Raw genomic sequence first — 20,728 nt, 5'->3', positions numbered from 1 at the left:
GCTATGACAGCTCTGACTTTACAGCTTCTGTAGTCCTTGCTGCACCTCGAAACCCCGATGAGCTATGACCGCTTTTGGTTTTATCTCAGGGAGGTAACAGTCTGACTAATTACTTTTCTATGTAACAACGCATTTTAAGAAACAAAGTAAAAGCAAGTTCCCCCTTTGAGAAGTGCAGTTTAAAAAGAGGGAGCAACTGGGGTTCAGGCAGGGCCGTCTGAGCCCTCCGCTTCCCCCTGACAGGGGAGCAGAGCGACCGCCCAGAAGGCTGAAGGCGCGCAGCACACCCCGCGCGCATCGCCCCGCCTCGTTGAAGGGCGCGGGTCGGCTGAGGAAGGCCCGGGGCGGGGCGCCGACGAGCGGATCTCGCCTTCTGGCGGCGCTGGGGCTGGCCTTTCCCCGTTCCCCGCCCCGGGGTTTTCCGAGCTAAAACGGCAGCCCGCCTCCGCCTCTTGTACTGAGTAAGCGCTCGCCGCCTGGGCCTGGCCTGCGAGAAGTTTCGGCGGGGAAGTTTGTAGCTAGCGCTGGAGGGAGGCCGCGGAGGCCCTGGTGCAGCCGAGGGCGGGCCGCTTATTATTCCCGCCCGTCAGTCGTTGAAGAGGAGGCCACCGTGAGTGAACTGCCCCGGCCTGCCACTCAACGGAAAGGTCCTGGAGCCGGGGATAGCCTCCCGGAGCCCGGCCACCGCCCTAAAGGAGATCGTCGGGTGAGGCCGAGCAGAGCTGGGGCCCTGCTCGGGTTGCCTGTTGGGCAAAGGACAAGAAGGGTTATTTTTTTCTGACAAAGATCAACTTTTTCTTTAATTCTTTTTCCCCCTTCAAGGTGCGATGCCACCTAAGGATCGCGGCAGAGGCAAGCTGCCAATTCCTCTTCCAAGAGACATGATCCTGAAAGACACCGAAGGAAAAAGCTGGAGACTGGGCAGTCAGATCGGCCAGGGAGGCTTTGGCTTGATCTATTTAGGTGAAATACTGGTGGTGATTCAGACTTGTGAATTTGTTTGTAACTCTCTGATGTGTATAAGAATGAAGGTGCTTAAGAAGTTACTGTTTATGTGCTGGTGCTTGTCCGTGTTGAAATGTGGTTTTCTGACCTTTACAGCACATTGCTGGGTGTTCTTGTTCAGTGTTGCTGATGGTGCTGCATGACCTCCATTGGTTATCTGGCCTGGTTCGCAGGCTCCTAGTGCACTTTCATGGAGCTTGGGTACAGTAGGCAAGGTAGTGCTGTTGTCAGAGGCTACTGTAGAGTACTGGCTATGTGATGCGCTTCAAAGTAGTGGCAATACTTTTGTTATCTGCTGCTTTGGACATATGCCACTCTGGAGCTCTCTTTGGGTTTCTGGTTATTGGAAATATCTTCTGTCCAAGACTAAATTGATTTTCATCCAAAAAAACGTTAGGATGATAATATTTAACTGGGTGTTGCCTCTGAGAGGTGGACATGCTGTCTTTCATTTGCTCAAGCCTAGATATGTTCCTGTATTTTCTTCAGAAGAAGCTGTTGCATGTCACTCAACCTGTAAAGAATGGTTCTGAAAGGCAGTTTGTGAAATATTCTGGGTCACTGGAGAGAATACAACGTATGTTACTATTGCTGGTCTGTCTGAAAGAGCAAATCTGTTTTTCAAGGCAGTATTATGAGTTTGGTTGGGGGTTTTTTGTATTTTTTTTTTTTTTTCTGTGGCAAACATATACAGGCAAGCTAGTCCACAGTGACTGTTAGGGACTAAAATGGCCTTGTACTAAGACACAGTAAAGAATTATCTAGAAGCAGTTTAGTACATTCTTCCTGGAGCAATGATGTTTTTTAAGTTAGAGCTATGATACCTCCTTATCTGGAGTCTTAATGCTTAAAACTTGATAACCAAGTCACTCAACAGAAATTTACTTCCTTTTGTGAATAAATCAGCTATACTTTTTTTTTTTTGTTGTTGTTGTTAAGCTTTTTGGTTTTGTGTATTTCTGCCATGGAAAATAGTTTATTTTCCATGAGTGTTGTTACTTTTTTGTTGTTGTTACTGCTTTTTTTTTCAGTGGATCTCTTAATGACGTCTTCTTCATACTGGGTGGTTTACCAGGAAAAAACGTTAACACATGGTTATGTAGTATAAGCTTTCCACTCAGTGTGATTTTCAGATTTTTGTGATGACACAAGTTTTCATTAGAACAGGCTTCTTATATCATGCCCCTTCTCAGTTCTTCTGTTTTTAGCAACTCCTTTCAAATATGCAGAGCTGTACTAGACTGCATGTGGTTTTATGGAGGTGAAGGAGTTACCCATGTGTCAAATTGCAGCATCAGGCACCTGCTGTACAGAGGAAAAGTGTGTGTTTTCTACAGAAGAGTTAGGGTTTGCTCGTTTTGTATTTGCAGAGGTAAATGTAGCACTTCTGCACCACTGGTCTCTTGGTGACCTATTTACTGTGATCTTTGTTACATCTGTCTGCTTGTCTCCTGGTGCTTGTCTGCTTTCAGCTGTTTGGAATTGTTTTATATTGCACCGAAGTGTTCTTCCTCTCCCTCTTCTTTTTTTTTTTCTTATGTCTGTTATGGTTAATCACAAAGAACTGAATGACAACTGAAGACTCATATATTATTTCATGGCGTAGTAGTCCCATATGTGGTCAGATGTTGCTTCTCTAAAGTGGCTGCTCAGTTGTCCTGTTCTTCCAGCTATTAGTGTATGGCTATAAACGACAGGAGGATGGACACTTTTACTTGTGCATTTGGACTTAGGTTGCATCTGGACTTCAAGTTTCAGTGGAGAGAGTTTCTAAGGGAGGGGAAAAAGGCGTGCTTGTGCAAATGAAACAAAAAGATTCCAGTCCCAACATAAATGCCACTGCCCATGCTTTTCCATAAAATAAACAAAGACACTGAAAAACCTGGAGAAAGCCCTATGTCTACCCTTTGTGTGATTTGGGTTTTGTTTTGGAGTTTTTGTGTTTGCTTGTTTTGTTTTGGAGTTTTTGTGTTTGCTTGTTTTGTTTTGGAGTTTTTGTGTTTGCTTGTTTTGTTTTGGAGTTTTTGTGTTTGCTTGTTTTGTTTTGGAGTTTTTGTGTTTGCTTGTTTTGTTTTGGAGTTTTTGTGTTTGCTTGTTTTGTTTTGGAGTTTTTGTGTTTGCTTGTTTTGTTTTGGAGTTTTTGTGTTTGCTTGTTTTGTTTTGGAGTTTTTGTGTTTGCTTGTTTTGTTGTGTGTGTTTGTTTTTTTACTTTGGACTACGTTTGGTTTGCTCTGCTGCACTGAGTTTCCTCACCAAGTTTGTGGTTTGAGGCTGTCTGAAGGAACTGTTTTGAATCCCTGTGTTGCTGTTAGTAGTTGGAGAGCATCTGATAGGTTCCTGTAGTGGAGTTTCTTTGACTTCCTTTGGAGTTCATGTGGTTCACACATACCTAATTGCTCTGCGGATTGAACCAGTAGGGATGATGGGGGGTTTGCAGCTAACAAGTTACAGAGCAGTCAAAGGCTAGCACATATACAGAATGCTTATATTCATTTTCTTTTTTACCTAGTAGTTTATTATGACCTTCTTTGGTTGGTTGTATTTAAGGGATGCAGTGCATATTGTATGAGATGTTACCATAAGAAAACAGACCTTGGCAATAGCTAAGAAGTGAAGTTGAAGTGTCTTTTGATATTGCTATTAAAGGATAAACAAAAGGAAGACAGGAAAACTTGGCAGAAGGCTCCCATGGAGAAGAGGGACTAAGGGAACTGGAGATGCAGTACAGAAAGCAAGGTTTTAGTGGATGATATTTTTCCACGTGTAAGACAAACGTGCTCTTGGATCGCTCGGAACAGAGCTTTGTCATTTACTATTGCAGTAAAATCACACTGGACTTTGCTTTGGTACAGCATGTGTGATTCAGTCAATGTCATGCAGATTTCATTAGCTTTCTTCCTGATCACACAGAACACTGAGGTGATTTCATATATTGTGGTGTTTATTGCAGTTTGGTTCCCACTGAACTGAGGTGGAAAGCAGTCAATGGATTAGTTGATAATGAGAATATAGTTAGGGACCCTTAGTATTGCTATTCTATGTGTCTTCATAAGTGGCAGCATGTCTGAAAAAACACATCTGCCACTTTCATGATGGTATTCTTGTTCATTTAATCTCTCAGAAGGGGTGGTGAATGTTATGTGTAGCAATGAAGTGAAAGCTTAGCTCTCCTTGTAGCTCATCTCACAATTAAAAGAGGAAATGGTCAAGAATTATCCTTAAGTATTGACACTAACAGAAGCTTGTTTGCTGAGTCTACCTCTTTATCGCTGATATGTGTTAATATTATGTAAAGTATACTGTTGAGTAGTTGTTTTGTTTTTTAATCTAATCTGACAAAAGATTTCACCTGAGAGTCAAGAGTAGTGAAGTACATGACAAGCCTTTGAGAATAAGGTGTGGATGCTTGGTGCTGAGAGGCACCTTTCATTCTCTGCTGTTCAGACTGGTGTTAGTGCATATGCAGCAGTATGTAAGGGCCACTAAGCTCTCAGAAGCTAACACAGAGCTGTGGAGAGGTGAGCAAGACTGGACAGTGGAGGCAGATTTGGCTGCTTGCCAGATATGAAGAGCACAGCCCTTTTATAAAAATAAAGGTTAACTTTGCTGGCTTTTAATAAGTCTTTTGACAGTAGTGGTATAAAGATTTTGATGTGCATTGTTATAGCTTAATTTCCCATTAAGGATACTCCATACTCCATCAATCTGTAACAACGTTCTTGAGAAATTTTTTGGTATTTCTGCAAATTGGATTTACAAGGGATGCGTTCAGTGGAAGATATTCACTAAATCAAAGCTGCTGAAAGCAGGCATTTGCTGACCCTGAGCCCTGGGATGCAAATAATCACTTCAGGTTCAGGGCTTCTAAACTTCTAATTTCATACATCAAAGCTACCACTATCTATAATGTTTGCCTTGGTTTTCTGATTATTCTCCTTCCTGTTTTTGCCATCTTGTCTATTTCTTTGTAGACTTGTTCCTTCCCTTGAATTCCCTTTTCATTTTTATCTTGACCAGAGCAAATCCAGCAGCTTACAAATACTAGTTCCTCCCAATGCTCCTGAAGAGAGAGGCTTTCTCTGCTGTCCCAAGCAATAGATGCCATCTAGAGATGTTTTCTCAAGCGTTGCTGTTGTAGCAAGAACAATTGCATTGTAAGTGTTGTGTGTTGAAAGTTTTTATTTGATTTTTGTTAGTGGTGGTGTTTTGTACCTCAGAACTGTTATCCCTTTGATAAGAGGGAGCAGAAAGGAGGGGAACCAGGGGAGAACAGCACATACTATTGGTGTTATGGCTAGTTTGTAGCCCTGTGGAGAGCGGTGGCAATGCATTGGAAAATTAAGCAAGAGTTGAGGAGAGTGCTACTGAGAGCTTTAAATTTTCTCATTTATTTTCCTGATTTCAGTCAGTAATTAACACCAGTCTTTATATAAACCATTCTCTAGTCTTGCTGCAAGGACTCTATTAATGTACAGTTTGAACTGAAAATTTAAATGCAGAAAGGTCACCTAATATTTCATTAAGATTACACTGTAACAGTGAAATCTGCTGTACAGAGCACTATCTACCTGCAGGCTTGTTTCTCATGGAAACTGACAGTTCTGCAAAATACTTTTTTATACTTATGTACATGTTTGTTAAACAGTCTCTTACATTTGTAAATGTGTTTTAATTGTAGTGTTATGTATGTATATTGTGATGGAACTTTGTAAGTAATAGGTGAAAACTAAGAGTTCTGAAACCATTTTTCGTATCTGGCTTTGCAGCAGGTGTTGCTGTCTGACTTCTATTTGTGCTTGTGTTGTTACAATATAAGACACTCAGGATTGTACATACTGGGAAAATTGTAACCAGTGATAATTGTACACTGCTCAAAATCTGGTCCCCGCCCCTGCAGAGATCATTACTATTACACTTCAGTGTCACATGATGTATTGTTTAGGTTTTTTTTTTTCATATGTTTGGATTTGTGACTTGAGAGACATTGTTGTGCTCTTCATTAATCCACCTCATGAGAGTTCTAGGTAGGGACTGAGACCATGGCATGCCAAGTAAAACTAGTAAGTCAGGAGAACAGGTCCGAATTTATTTTTTTTTTTTTCTTGGTGGGGGGTGTATTTCTAAACAGTGTTACATGATAGCAGGAATCACTTTGGATGAATGATAGGGCACCTGTTGCTTCATAGAGGGCACTCTCTTCAGCTGTCTTTGGCACCCGTACCCCACTGAAACTGGCATAGTATCTTTTGAGTGGGCAGTGTGTTAGCCTAGCAGATGGGCTGGAATAGAGTCTTGCCAGAAAACAGTTTGTGCATCAGGTTTTAGATATTAGAGGCTTGGACTCCCACCTGAGAGTGCTGTAAGAGCAGACCATGCATGTCTTTTCTGCTTGGGGTTAAAGGATGTGTAATACCTGTTCCAGCTTAAAGTAATTAACTTTGAAAGTCAAACAGTGGTTTCCATTGCTGGGGAATACAAAATTTTGGCAGTAAGGAATCAAGATTAAGATTTCATAGAAGTATGTGTAAGAAATGTAGTGAAATTTCCTACCAGAATTGAATGTTCTTAACTTGAAGGCATTTGCAGTTATCTGCAGAACAGTTTAGCAGCTGAGCACAATTTTTCTACTAAAACCAGTTTAGTTAGGTCTCGTGGAAGATGGTTTCAGAGCAGGGTACAGAGGGCTATGTATATGTCATTTGTATTATAAAATTTTACATTCATAAAATATCTAGAAGAATATAGAAAAACCAGATTTATAAACACTGCTCAAAAGAGTGTGTCCAGGAAATGATGATGCATCATTAAAGGAACAATGTGCAGGGAAGCAGGTCTTCCCTAGGCTACATTAAAAATGGACTATAAACAGCCTTCAAGCACTGAATGTTTTAGTTCTTGAGAAATATTGGATATTGCAAAGGCTGGGGGGTGGTGCAGGGAGAGAGCAATGAGTTTTGGTCATTGTGGTAGAGGCACCATATGCTGGAATTATGCCCCAAATACCGGAAAACTTTTCCCAACATGTTTTGGCAAGTTCCCCTCTTCCATCCTCCTTCCTGGAGTGGGGGACGAAGGCCCAGGTGGCAACTTGTCTCCTAAGGGGTAAACAGGTACATGCACCCATCACAGGGCATGCTCATGCTCCTTCCATTTAAGGACATAATTCTAGCTTCATGCTTTCTATAGGCTAAAGCAGGTTGTTGATAAGTGTGTCCACTGGCCAGGTCCAGCCTCGAGAAATTTATAAGTATTATCCCACTTGTTTAGAAGTTGCTCTCTCCTTTTGTTATTTAGAGCTTTGCTCGAGCTTTTGTAAGTTCACAGCACTTAAGCCATTGTCTGTAAGTCTTCTCACTCCCACATGCATGCATACTAGTGGCCTCTGGAACACGGAGAAGAAGCCAGCTCCCTTAGAAGGCCACTGTGCCTCAGTTTGCCCGAGAAACCAGCAAAGGAGATCCCTTTGCTGAAGCTACGAAAGCTAGTGTCAAAAGCCGAATCCCAGCAGATTGGAAGAAGACTCTGCCATGTCTTAATGAGAACTGGACTCCCCAGGGTAAGCTTTAGCCCAGAGAGGGAGGGACTAGCCCAAGCCTGGCAGTCAAACATCTGCTACAGCTATAAGTAGCAGACTGAACAGCCACGACTTTGTGTGTACTGGTTCAGAAAGCAGGACAGCATTCAGACATGCCCGGTGTGACTCCGCTGTTTGTGGGAGACAAACGGAGCTACCCGCTTTGCTGTTCCGCAGCCCTGTGCTGTCAGGGTAACTCACAGTTGGGTCTTCCCGAGAGAGAGTTCTGTTCTCTCTTTTGAGTTAAGCCAAGGACTCCATTGTAACCTTAAAAGGGAAGCAGTCGCCAAGAATCGGCATCGTCAGCTAGTCTGCGCTGAGCCAAGGAGAACCACTGCTCCGCGTAGCTGCACCCCTTCCCCAAAGCCTGTATCAGGATGTCTGACCTCGCCTACCAGGAACCGTCGCCCTGCCCCACTGTGCAGGCTGACCCTGAAGGACCTGGCCCCGCCGTGCAGGACCACTTCCTGTATCGGCCCTGCCAGTCCCTGGCTGCCGCAGTTGCGCCGTGGGACCACCCTGCCATCTAAGGAGATTGTGCATCTCGTTTGATAAAAGCAACATACATTGTAAATGGGGAACTCTCACACTTGTTATGCTATTTTAAGATATCCTTTGCAACCATAGTCTCAGTATATGTGTGTGTATTTATATGCCATCAGAGACCTCCTGCCTATCAACATTACTCTCCTGCAGGGTCTCTGCTTACTGTCCTGCAGTCTAGTGTTTAGCTGATTGTAACATTATAAATAGCCATGTGCTAGCACACAGAACGATGCTAGCACATGGCTAATTACAAGTATACAGTAATTAAATATGAGCTAAACTCGCAGGAGAGTATGTGGTGGTGGTCTATGAGGTATGTAATCAGACTGTTAAACCTTGGGAGCCTTTCCAGTCTGTTAAGTAACTATACATAGTAATAAGACAATTAAAAAAAAAAATTATGTTCATTTATGGGCAAAAAATAGTCTGTCTTATTTCTGAGCTGCAGCTGAAGTACTGATGCCTGATACATGAACTGTAAGTTAAAATGATGTGACAAAATGCATGCATGCAGCTTCTACATCTCTCTTTGTATCAGATTGTCTAACCACTACCTGTGTAAGAAGTCGAATGTTGCCCATGGGGAATGTTATGTCATGTTTCATGTATGTGGGGTAAAAACAGTAATACCATTTCCCCCTTTGCAGATTTGAATGTTATGTTACTAATTTTGTGGAGCATCTGTTTCTGTATCTTGTAGAGCTTTGAGTTTTCTTTTTTTCTTTTTCTTTCTTTCCCCTTTTCTCATCCTAATGACTGCTGGTTAGTTTTGCTAGTGTGTGACTGAAAACCGTCCACACCAGCATGGTGTAAGAATCATAGAGGTTAGGCCCTTTTCCTGGGCTACCTTCTGTTAGTTGCTCTTCATTATTCTGACAGTTGTTAGTGTCTGTTTCAGATTACCATGAATGAGGCCTCTCTTTGTAAAATGTCAAGATATCTACAGGGAAGTTAGATCAGATTCTTTCAAGTGCATCTAAATTTGTTACTTCTCTATACCTATCAACTCTCTGTTAAGTATCTTGCTATTATTGTTATAGAGGTTCTTTTCTGATCTATCTCAGAAATGGAGCACATCTAATTCTGTTTGAGTTATGTGATGTTGTTGAATACAATGAAAACACATGGAATGTGTTCCTTTAAACTACTGCAGTACTTTTAGGCTGATGCCTAGGAAATTTTCCATGGATCTTGAGTAGAAAAGTGGTAGAATGTAAATAAATTACCAGGAAAAATAAAGATAAGGTCTAAATAATCCCATTGGTCTGATAACTAGCATAAAGTTAGTTGTATAAACTAACTCTCTTTTTGACTTACTTGCTCTAGCAGATACTGGCTGGTGCTTTTGCTTGGCTGTTGCTGACCTTGGCTGCATTCTTGTTGTGGCTAAGTACTAACAAGCTACTCTCTGCTTTTCTCCTCATTCTTTTTTCCCTTGTGCAGAGGGGGAGGGAATGGAGAAGGGGAAGCTCTTGATGACCCCTGGTTTTGTCCGGGGGGGTTCTTGTGTTGTTTATAAATTTTAAATACATGTAAATATTGTATATTTTGTACATATTCATTGCATTTCATATTTCTAGATTGTGGTTTTGCTTGTAAATATAGCTTCATTTGCTTCCATCTGAGCTGGTCTGGCATTTTATTTTGGGGGGTAATTTCAACCCACCACAGATGTCTTCAGCTATTAACATGCAGTGGAGAAAGATAAAAAACTTCAATATCTGTGCCTTAATTCCCTGTTCAGTACCATAGGATGATAAGAACAAAATTTGCCAAAATTGCTTTCCTGATTGTATGATATTTTAAAATTGTTTTCTGAATGTGACTGCTGCAAGTTTGGGTCTGTGGACACTTCACGCTCTCCAGAGCTACTGTTTTAGGATATGTTAGTTTTATCTTAATGCATTGTTTACACAGAAGTACTCACATGGGGAAGTGTCAAGCAGAAGGCAATGAGGACCCTGTGGGTGTCTGAGGTGTGTATGCTGTCAGATTTAACCCAGATACTGTACAGAATTGAAGGGAAATGGCAGCTGAAGGAGTCTGTTCATTGCAAAAATGTTATTGTGTCCTGAACATCAAAAAAATGTAACTTGGATGGTTTGATTGGATCTAAGTTTATTTGATTTTTATTATGTGGATAAAACCAGTATATTTTTGTGTGTGCTGATAGTTGAAGTGTTTCACACCTGGACTGTTGCTGGTATTTGATCATTGTAAGAAGTTTGAAAGGGACACTTATTTCCTAGGGACTGTATTCTTTTTAGTGTTTTTCAGTGATGACTCTAACAGATGATTTAGTCTCATTAAATTTTAATCCCAGTGTAGCTCCATTTAGCTTCAGTAGTATCGAAGAGAACTGATAGTTCTGTCAGGGTCAGAAGAAAATAGAATTGCATTGTCTGTGCAGAGAGGTTCTGTCTCTTGGGCTGTAATTGGCACATGTGGTCAATTACTGTTTTGAAATCTCTGCTTGCACTAAGAAGCACAATCCCTCTTCTCCCCGTTAGGAAGGTGGTGGCTGTGCTGTCCCTAACTTAGGCCAATGCCTAAATAATGTCAGAATAAAAATCAAAGTTCTAGGGCCAAATTAATTTGTAACAGAGGAATGCAGACAGTCCTGTCTAGAGGCATAATGTAGGTCATAACTTTTAACTGTCTTTTCCACAACAGTGGATTGATAGTAACCAAACAGGGAGGTGATCCAATTGGCTGGAATGACTTAAACACAGTCTGTTGTAATGGAATACCTCATTCTGGTACAGACCTTCAATGGGGACATCCTGCTTGCTCCTGAATTAACATCGAGGGACAGACTTCTTAAAATGTGGGCTAAAATTGCTTTTGTACCTGTTGATTAAACCTTTGTTTGTCGTTTTTCTTTTGTTTTTCTTTGACCTTTGCACAACTTTGACCTTTAAAAGCAGGAATTTTAGGTCAAATGTTGAGTATCTTTTCCATGTATTTTTTTCTGATGACTTTATGCAATGTTAGCTTGGTCCTTGTTTGCAATTATGTTTTGTTGTATACAGCTTGATTTCCATCTCTGTCTCATTTTGCAGCTTCCCCTCAAATCCATGTTCCTGTGGATGATGATGCAGTTCATGTAATTAAAGTGGTAATGTGTAGATCTCATTTCTAAACTGTTAACTAGCTTGCATTTCTTTCTTTTCATTATCGTTATTTTCAGTATCAGATCTGTATTGGATGCTTGTGGCTTTTGCCTTTCCTTTTTTTTGGGGGGGGGGGAGGCTCTATATTTGGCGTTTCCATGACACAGAGTATTTTCTTGACTTGATCCTTTCCTTGATTACTGCCCTCAACAATTTACTAAGGAAAGTCAGGCTATGAACTTAGACACGCTTATGACACTATTTTCAAGAATATTGTAGTGTATAATTCCTGAAAGAATCTCTATTGATGAAAATGTATTGCTAGTGTATTAGGATATCAGGTAGTCATAGGACTACGGGGAATGGAATAAAGCTGGAAGTGGGGAGATTCAGACTGGATGTGAGGAAGAAGTTCTTCACCATGAGAGTGGTGAGAGCCTGGAATGGGTTGTCCAGGGAGGTGGTTGAGGCCCCATCCCTGGAGGTGTTGAAGGCCAGGCTGGATGAGGCTCTGGCCAGCCTGATCTAGTGTGAGGTGTCCCTGCCCATGGCAGGGTGGTTGGAACTGGATGATCCTTGTGGTCCCTTCCAACCCTGACTGATTCTACGATTCTAAACAACTTTTGTTTTTAGCTACTTATTAAAACTACATTTCAGATAACATGCTGTGTGGGAGGTGAGGGGTCAAAAAGGGGGGGCTTAATCCTCTCGGAGTTTCTTATACACTTCTCTTGAGAAACTGTTGTCTTTTGAATGCATTTTCTGATACTAAGTTTGTTTACTTAATAGGAATATCTTGAAAATGGCCCATTATTTTCTGAACTGAAATTTTACCAGAGGGCTGCAAAACAAGAGCATAGTAAGTAATGTCTTAATTCTGGTTCAAGTAGCTTTAAGTACAAGTTTGGGTTTAACTGCTTTTAATAAGTACTGCTGCTTTAGAGTTTGATAGCAAACTCATTTCATAGACACTAAACTAATTCTAGTTGTTGCTGTAATAGTTTTAGATTTCTACAGGTTTCTTTACTTGAATGTTATTCTTGCCCTTTCTGATCAGAAGGGAGAACAGAAGTGTGCCAAATTTATTATGTGCACGCTCCAGCCTTGGAACACAGGTACTACATGGGCTAATTGGTGGCTGTATTTATGCTAGTAACTATTCCCATGTGCAGAGATAAGAGTGTGTGTAATCATCACAGGATTTAGTAGTAATCAAGGCACTTGGTTCTGCAGACACTTAAGCATGGATGTGATTTATTCATGGGAACTGTCCTGAAGACTTCAGATGACTTAGATTGCTGGTAGACGTAAGCACTTTAGATAGCTTGAAGCATTCTGTATTGACAGAACTTCTGAAAGATTATTTCCTCAGCTATGGATAATTCCTCATCTGCTGTCAAAGGAAACGAAGTATCACATTGCTAGACAAAAATACTTCTTCTTTTGAACAATATGGAGAACTTCAGAGTAAAGTATGGTCTGAACTGTTTGCTACACAAGCTGCTAAATAAGTCTTGTGGTGTTGTTCTGTTCAAAGTCTTGACTTGATAGCTAAAGCAAAATCAACAAAAATCCCCCACAAACTGGAAATTCTCTAGCTACCTTTAACCCAATGTTATCTTTTTTATTATTGTTACAGTAAGAAAATGGATGAATCTCAAAAAATTAAAATGTCTAGGGATTCCAGTGTTTTGGGGATCAGGCTTGGCAGAATACAAGGGAAAAAGGTAATAACATTAATTGTATTTAAGCATCAAATTGACTGAAGATCCATTTTCAATAAAATGGAGAGAAATCCTTTCAATCTGACACAAACTTGCGCTCTTGCCTGAAGGGATTTCTCCCATTTTATGTATTTCCTGCTAGCTATAGGTTCATGGTCATGGAGAGACTAGGGGAAGACCTTCAAAGAATCTTTGAGGATTGTGGAAGCAGATTTAAGAAGGAGACTGTTCTGCAACTTGGAGCACGAATGGTATGTAGAAAGGGGGAAAATTGCTATGTCTTGAACTTGCTGAGTTCAACCAGAATATTCTTTCTTATGTAGTTCCTTTAGGTAGCTCTTGAGTTTAGAATTAAATGTGTAAATGTTATGTGTTTTCTTACATTTAAATCTTTTTTAGATAAAATGAGTATTAAGTAGAGAATCAAGATCCCTTGCAGACCTGGAAGTTGGTGGCCTCAAACTAATTCTTTTTTTTCTAATATATTAAAACATAGGCCATCCACTTCAAAATGCATATTTAGGCTGAGATGTGTAAGCTTATTCTCATATGCTTTAACATGTATTGATTTTAATTTCTTTCCCTGTGTCTGAAGGGTATTAGACATAGATATTTGTCAAAGTTCACAATTGCATTCTGGAATGCAAAATTTTTGAGGCTGAACACACTGATTATAGAGGCCAGCATTAGGCCAGTAAGCAAATATCACTTTTGTTTTCAAATGTGTGCAGGCTGGCACATACTAACAGATGATTATATAGTTTCTTCTTTGTCACACCACAAATGATATGACAAAGTGTACTCTCAGCATGTTTGCTGATGATAAAACACTTGGAGGAGCGGCTGACACACTGTCAGGCTGTGCTGCCATTCCATGAGACCTGGACAGGCTGAAAGTTGGCCAGAGAGGAACCTAACAAAATTCAAAAAGGGCAACTACAGAGTATTGCACCTGGGGAGGAATAACCCCATGTCCCAGCACAGATTAGGGTTTGACCTGCTACAAAGTAGCTATGTAGGGAAGGATCTGGGAGTCCTGATGGACAACGAGCTGTGAGATAGCACTGTGCTCCTGTGGCAAAGAAGGCCAATGGTATTGCTGGAGTGCATTAAAAAGAGTGTGGCCAGCAGGTTTAGGGAGGGTCAGCTGTACTGAGGCCACATTTGTAGTATCGTTCTGGGCTCCTCAGTTCAAGAGAAACAAGGAACTACTGGAGTCCAACAGTGTTACAAAGATGATGAGGGGACTGGAGTATCTCTCTTAAGAGGAATGGGTGAGAGACCTGGGGCTCTTTAGCCCAAAGAAGAGAAAACTGAGAGGGGATCTTACCAATTGTTGTAGTTTTATGCTGGGGGAGAATTTTCAGCCCTCCACACCAATCTTTATCAATATCTAATGGGTGGATGTCCAGAAGATGGGGTCAGACTCTCTTCAGTGGTGTCCAGGGGCAACAGGGACAAGGGGCAGTGGGCACAAAGTGGGAACACAGAAGGTTCCACCTAAATATATGGAACAACTTCTTTTTTGGGGAGGTGTTAGAGCATTGGAACAGGCTGCCTAGAGAGGTTGTGGAGTCTTCTCTAGAGACCTTCAAAATCTTCTTGGATGTGTTCCTGTGCAACCTGCTCTGGGTGACGCTGCTTTTAGCAAGAGGGTTGGATTAAATAATCCCAAGAGATTCCTTTCAACCTGCAAAATGCCCATCCTTGTGGACATTTAAACCTTGTCTGTTCTCGTTTACAACCTGATCTGATTTACATTAGTGCAACTTGAAGTAGAAGGTCTAGACTGGACAACTCTGAAGTTTCATTTTAACGTAAATAATAATTAAAAAGTGAAGGGCTTTTGTACTCTTGTAACTGACAGACTTGTAGCACTCTTGTTACTCTCCAAAAGCCAGGGTTAGAATGTCCTTTGTATGAGTTGCCACATGCAAATATGGGTTTGTTAATAACAGCTAGAGCGATTGTATCTCAGTAAGGAGCTGAAGCGAGATGCTGATGATGCAGGGGATTGGTGCTGTGAAATGCAGGTCATATAATATAACTGCCAGGATGAAATATATTATAAACCTTCAGGGCTGATTAAATATGTGCTTTTTAAGAACTTGATGGTCTTTGACGTTTCCTCCGTTGTGTATAAAGTACTAGTTTCATTCTTGATTTGCAACCTTAGAAGTTGGTACTCGTAGGTAGTTACACAGGGATACCTCATGGAAAAGTGTGTCTTGTTTATGATTTGTCATCAGCCATGTGCCCAATGGGAACAGACCCTCTGGATGGAGTGGTAGTCCTTGTGGTTTAACTCAAAACAAATTTCTCAGCTCAGTCTGTATAGCCCTTGATTTCACTGTATAAGTGAGAAATATTTGGTGTTAGGGTTTGGGGCTCAGTGGGGATGATGATGATATTATCTGTTCTAAATCCTATCTAGTTGGATACTTTGGAATATATACATGAAAATGAGTATGTTCATGGTGACATTAAAGCAGCAAATCTACTTCTGGGCTACACCAATCCACATGAGGTAATCACGCTTATTTTTCTACAGTTACTTTAATGTGTTGATAACAGTTTAATAGTTTTACATATATTCTGCAGTAACAATTCCTGTTTTAGAAGACGTTCATGCGTGAACACTCATATCCTCTCCCGACAGCTCCGAGAGTGGCCCTGTAGGGCTAAAAGTTTGAAAAAGAAGCAGAACAAAACTGCTTTGTTCCCTTTGTGTTCTGCTGACTGTGGTACTGTTATGGATGGGTAAGCTAATCAGGAGGGCAAGTTCCAGGACCTAATTGCTCTTCTAGGTTATGCCAGTTGCAGTGTATTAGTAGAAAGATGTAGCCTATTGGTTTTTCATTCTTGAAGTTCTGCCTTTCTAATGTTGTCATGAGTTGTGTTTCCATATTGCTAATTCTTATGTCATATTGCTAGTTCTTATGGTAATTCTTATCTTACCCATTGTAAGGAATATAACTGGTATGGAGGGCTGAGGTTGCTGCTCTCTAACACTAAAGCCTCAAGCTAGCTTTGGAATGGAAGTGTTTTGATTAAACGTTTTGAAACAAATTTTCGATCTTGTGCTGCACATGCTATTCCAATTGTCTTTTTTGCCCCTTCAGTTAGTAAAATCTGAGCATGCTTCTTTTCTTTCTTGGAATAAAATATCATTTATGAAAAATTACTTCAGTATAATTAGCTATAAGAAACAATCTTTTTTTTGGTTTTCTGCTGCAGTGACAAAGAAACAGGCTTTACAAAACAGCTCACTGCCACAGGAGGTTGAACCACTGAGTTATATTTGCTGTTTTTACAAGTTTCATGATAAATAGTTAAGTCAAACTTAACCTTTCAGCTTTCTAAAACACGCATAGTTTGAAAACTAGCATGGATGCTTAAAACAACCATGTTTTTAAGCAGTGGTAGCAGGTAGTACATAATCTCATCTTAAAGTGTTTACCAGCCTTCTGAATGCAGAGAAGTAGGCTATTTAGAGGCAAAATGATCTGCTACCCAAACTCATTAACATAACTCAAATGACTTCTTTTGTCTTGGCTATTGTCTGTTTTTGTGACAGCGAGGTATGCTGCTGTTTTTTCACATTGGAATAACTTTGGAAGTGTCCATTTACAGTAATCATAAAATTTTAAGATGTGTAGCTGACTTTGATCAGCTGCTTTTGAATTAGCAGTATTGTTGGGTGATTTTTCTGATTTATGTTGTACGCATGAAGATCATACTATGCTAGTATTTGAGTAGTAAATTTATTGGCAGATTAAAATGAGGTACTGTTGAATTACTGGTCAGGTGTTAGGTGGAAATATAACTTAAGTTATATTTATTAAATAAGAAATCAATAGGTATTCCAGTTTAAGTAACTCTTTGCTTAATACGTGTGAAGTGCATGTTAATGCTGAAAGGTTTTGTGTAGAATATTGGTCAGTAAAATTTCATTTCTACTGATACTATTCTATAAAACATTAAAAAAATCATATTCTAATTCAGAAAGTTAAACTAGGAGAGAATTTCTAAGGTTTGTTTGCATTTATGAGGTATGAAATAAACTTTCATTTCTGTCAGCTTGAGAAAACTTAGAGCAATTCAGATATTATTCAGATAAACTTTTAAGTCATGGGCTCCAGAAATTCTGTAAGTGGCCACAGGTCTGCTAATTTCACCGAAGCCATGATAGCTATACCATAACCAATCTACAGCCATGTAGACCATGATGATTGTTTCTAAATGTATTCTAAGGTAATCTGTGGTATATTAAGCTTACACAGCAGGGCAGGTGGCTTAACGGGGCTCGTTCTGGTCAAGTGAATTATTTTCCAGACACAGTTTATGCAGTATCTTGAAACATGTATGCTCTGTGGCTAGTGGGGCATGAAAAGAAATAATCTCACACTACATATGCCACTAATTGAGTATCTTTCCTCTGGAGTTTTTTGATTCTGTGCTTGCTGCCTCCATACTTGTTCTTTACCTGGGTTAGAAGCAATACTAGATAATATTCTCACACTGATTTAGGTACTCGGATCTCTACATGTGTACTTGCACAGGTGATCTTGTTTGTCACGTCCTGGCTATTTGCATATGCTGTTAATTTGCAGGTAACTTTACCATGAAAGTTGCTTCTTAATACTCCAGACATGTCCAGTTCAGTGTAAGACTTTGTGATAACTGTGACACCTTTTTTTCTACAAATGAAGCTGTCTTTATTAACCTGCTGGGAAGCTTTGTGGAACATCACCACTGACTAAATATGACAAAAATATGGACTATTCTATCTTGCATCCTCTAAATTGTTGTTGGAGAAAACTGTATTTTAATTTGGCAATTGTGTTTAAATCTTAAACACTACAGATAAAACCTCAGATACTGTTATTGCTACCTGTCCAACTTTCACTGCTAGAATATTTGATAGCTAGAGAGCTTTGATCTTATTTTATTAAAAGCAGGGGAATTGGGTGGTAAAGTGAGCAACCTAATCTCATAGGAGTGAGAGCATCTAGCCAGTGGCACTCAGGAATACAAGCTGAGAGACCTGTAGCTCCAGTGGGAGGTGGTGTAATAAAGCTAACAATTTCTGTGGTGAGTTTTTGTTCAGAATTTTGTCAGTGAGTTCTTGCTCTTTAGGGTCCAGGGTTCTAAAAGATAATAAAATGAAAGTGTTCTTTAATTCTAGAAATTCATTTTTAAAAGAAAACCATAACTAGTATCTTAAAATTATATATTCAAAATGTATTTCCATATTCTGTTCTGGGGGAGAGACATAAATCCCTTTACAAAAAAGCACAAGTACTCTTATATTGAACTTCAAAAGTTTTTTGTCATTTAGTGGCTGTTCATGTGTACTCTTGTGTGTGAGTTTGTCCCTGACTTGCTGCAGTTCCAAAAAAATATTGTTTTTCTATGTTAGAATTTCTGATGCTACTCGCTCTGCTCTCTCATTTAACCTGGTAAATTTATACCACAGCAAATAAATATCATAGTCCCCTTTTTGAAAGACTGTCTGAAATCCATACTGCTGTCCCCTGTCTTCTGTGGCAAGGCAGAGAAACAAATAAAGTAAAGGTCCTGTCCCTCTGACCTCCAAATGATGTTTAGAAATTGTTAGATGTTCAGAATCAACTGATTCTGAACAGCTTGCTGCAGGTCTATTCAATGGAAGGGAGTCAGGTCATTCAGTGAGTTACAGGTCAAGTGATCAATTCTCCAATCAATATGTTTCTGAACATGGATGCAGCTCAGTGACTGACAGGAGTGATGTACTGGAGCAAGTACAGAGCCCATGAGTCTTAGAGAGGCCTGAAAGAAAACCTGAAGTGATCAGACCTATAAATCACACAAGTGAAGCACTGTCTCAGTGTTTTGGTGAGTTAAACGTAATTTGGTGTATAGCAGTAGCTGTTTGCATGATGAAGCAGACTAAGCATTATTGATAAAGACTCTAAAAGAGAAACTCAAATCCAATAAACTCATTTAAATTGTAATACTATTAAAAGGGACAAGTGATCACTGGGAAAGATCTTAAAATTGGAGTTCTTGATAAATAAGTTTTGGAAGAATGCCTCCTACAATTACCTTGTGTTCTCTTCCTTGCCCACCACTGCCCTTGGAATATATGGGCAGACATGCTGCAGTGTTGCAGATTCAAGTCTGCACCAGAAGTTACCTATTTGGATTTTTGAACTGTAAATTTTAATTGTATTTGCACCTCAGTTCTGATTTTGATTTTGAGCATTTCTTAGACAAGGTAGTTAGAGAATAGAACTCTCAGACTTATCATACATAGACCTAACCAAAAAAGGAAAAAAGAAGAATACAAATCAAAATTTTAAGACCAGCATTCACTGGACCAGCATAGAAGATACAGAGCTCATGCATTGATCCCATGAGAACAACTCCAGATGTAAGCCATTTTTTCATTGTCTTCTTTTGTGCCCAGTATGACAGATGTGTTAAAGAGCATATGAATTGAGAAAAATGAAAATGTTGCTGCTCCTTTTAGGAATGATACAGTATGCAAAAATTCCATATAGAAACAGTTGAGCTTTAACTCATGGAAGTTGGCTAAACCCTTGATCTGAGATGTAGCTTTACAAATCAGGTGGCCTTAATTCTCTTTTGTCAGTCCTACATTTGAATAAAACTGTTTACACTTTTTGTTTTGTCTGATTTTTTTTGTTAGTGGCTTCCTTTTGGTGTAGTAATGGCACAAGTGTCTTGGTGTTCAGATGATTCCAGCATCACAACTTGCTGCTTGACAAGTCATAGGAGATTTATTTGCCTTTCTCTGTTGCTTAGCCTGCTTTCTTCCTTCTTTTGCTTCTGTTTTGTGAAAGATGCTATTTCTGTACCTAAGACTTCCTGTCCCCAGTGGATCTCAGTCTACCTTTAGCCTTTTTGTAGTATAGCATCCAACTGAAGTTGACAGTACTAGGGCCATTAACAACCAATCTGCCTCTTATTAGTATGTATGTAGTTAATTATTTACAATGCATTACCTAAGCCTAGTAATGGAACCACTGAAAAAGAAAATCCACTAAGAAAGTCACTGTATTGTTACTGGTTGGGTGATAAATCTCCTGCTATATGTACTTAAAGACAGAGTCCAACACTTAGGAAGGCTTATGACTTCCTGGCTCAGTGCAGTTATATATGATGATGTGTGCAAGGTGTAAGAATTTTGTATGTTAATACACTTCAGCTGTAAAGCACTATGAAGGAGTCATGCACAAATAGGACAAGTGGGCTGCCAAATCCATGGCTTGTTGCTTGTGCATGTAGATAAATATTTGTGCCTATGTAGCTATTGGCTTGAGTAAGGTGGGCATATTCACATTCACATGAAATTAAGTGCAAAGACTTTAGAAAACTGGCTTCTATTCTATAACAAAATATATTAATAACAGACCATGCTAAGCACTGCTGAGTCTAATGCAGACTCAGAAGGAAAACAAAAAACGCATGCAGGTGAAAAATATTGTAGTGAAAAACATACTAAGAGACGTATTTTTCTTAATATTCTTTAATATTCACCATCTTTTTGCTTTCCCTATACCCTTTAAAAAAAAACCTCTAACAGTCTATAAATTTGTTACCTCACCCCTCATGTTCTTAGCAAATTTGGAAGGGCATGCTGTGTTACATTATCTAAAAGTGATAATTACCTATAAAGAACTATATATCTATTAATGATAAAAGGGTTTTAATGAGAATTGATGAAATGTTATTATTGGTAATTTAAAGTAACATGGCTA

At 39.8% G+C, this 20,728-nt stretch overlaps 1 protein-coding gene across 1 annotated transcript in view; it reads left to right on the top strand.

Annotated features, from left to right (window-relative positions):
* The first annotated feature begins 827 nt into the window (after positions 1-827).
* VRK2 (VRK serine/threonine kinase 2) overlaps positions 828-20,728 on the top strand; it is a 43,635-nt gene continuing 23,734 nt past the window's right edge. Inside the window, exons 1-6 of the mRNA XM_054383872.1 lie at positions 828-963; positions 11,188-11,243; positions 12,028-12,097; positions 12,878-12,965; positions 13,105-13,213; positions 15,397-15,489. Coding sequence (XP_054239847.1) covers positions 828-963; positions 11,188-11,243; positions 12,028-12,097; positions 12,878-12,965; positions 13,105-13,213; positions 15,397-15,489 — 552 coding nt within the window. The remainder of the gene's footprint in view (positions 964-11,187; positions 11,244-12,027; positions 12,098-12,877; positions 12,966-13,104; positions 13,214-15,396; positions 15,490-20,728) is intronic.

The sequence above is a fragment of the Indicator indicator genome, chromosome 9 (assembly GCF_027791375.1).
Source record: "Indicator indicator isolate 239-I01 chromosome 9, UM_Iind_1.1, whole genome shotgun sequence".
Taxonomy (NCBI): domain Eukaryota; kingdom Metazoa; phylum Chordata; class Aves; order Piciformes; family Indicatoridae; genus Indicator; species Indicator indicator.
This window is presented reverse-complemented; position numbering and strand designations above follow the sequence as displayed.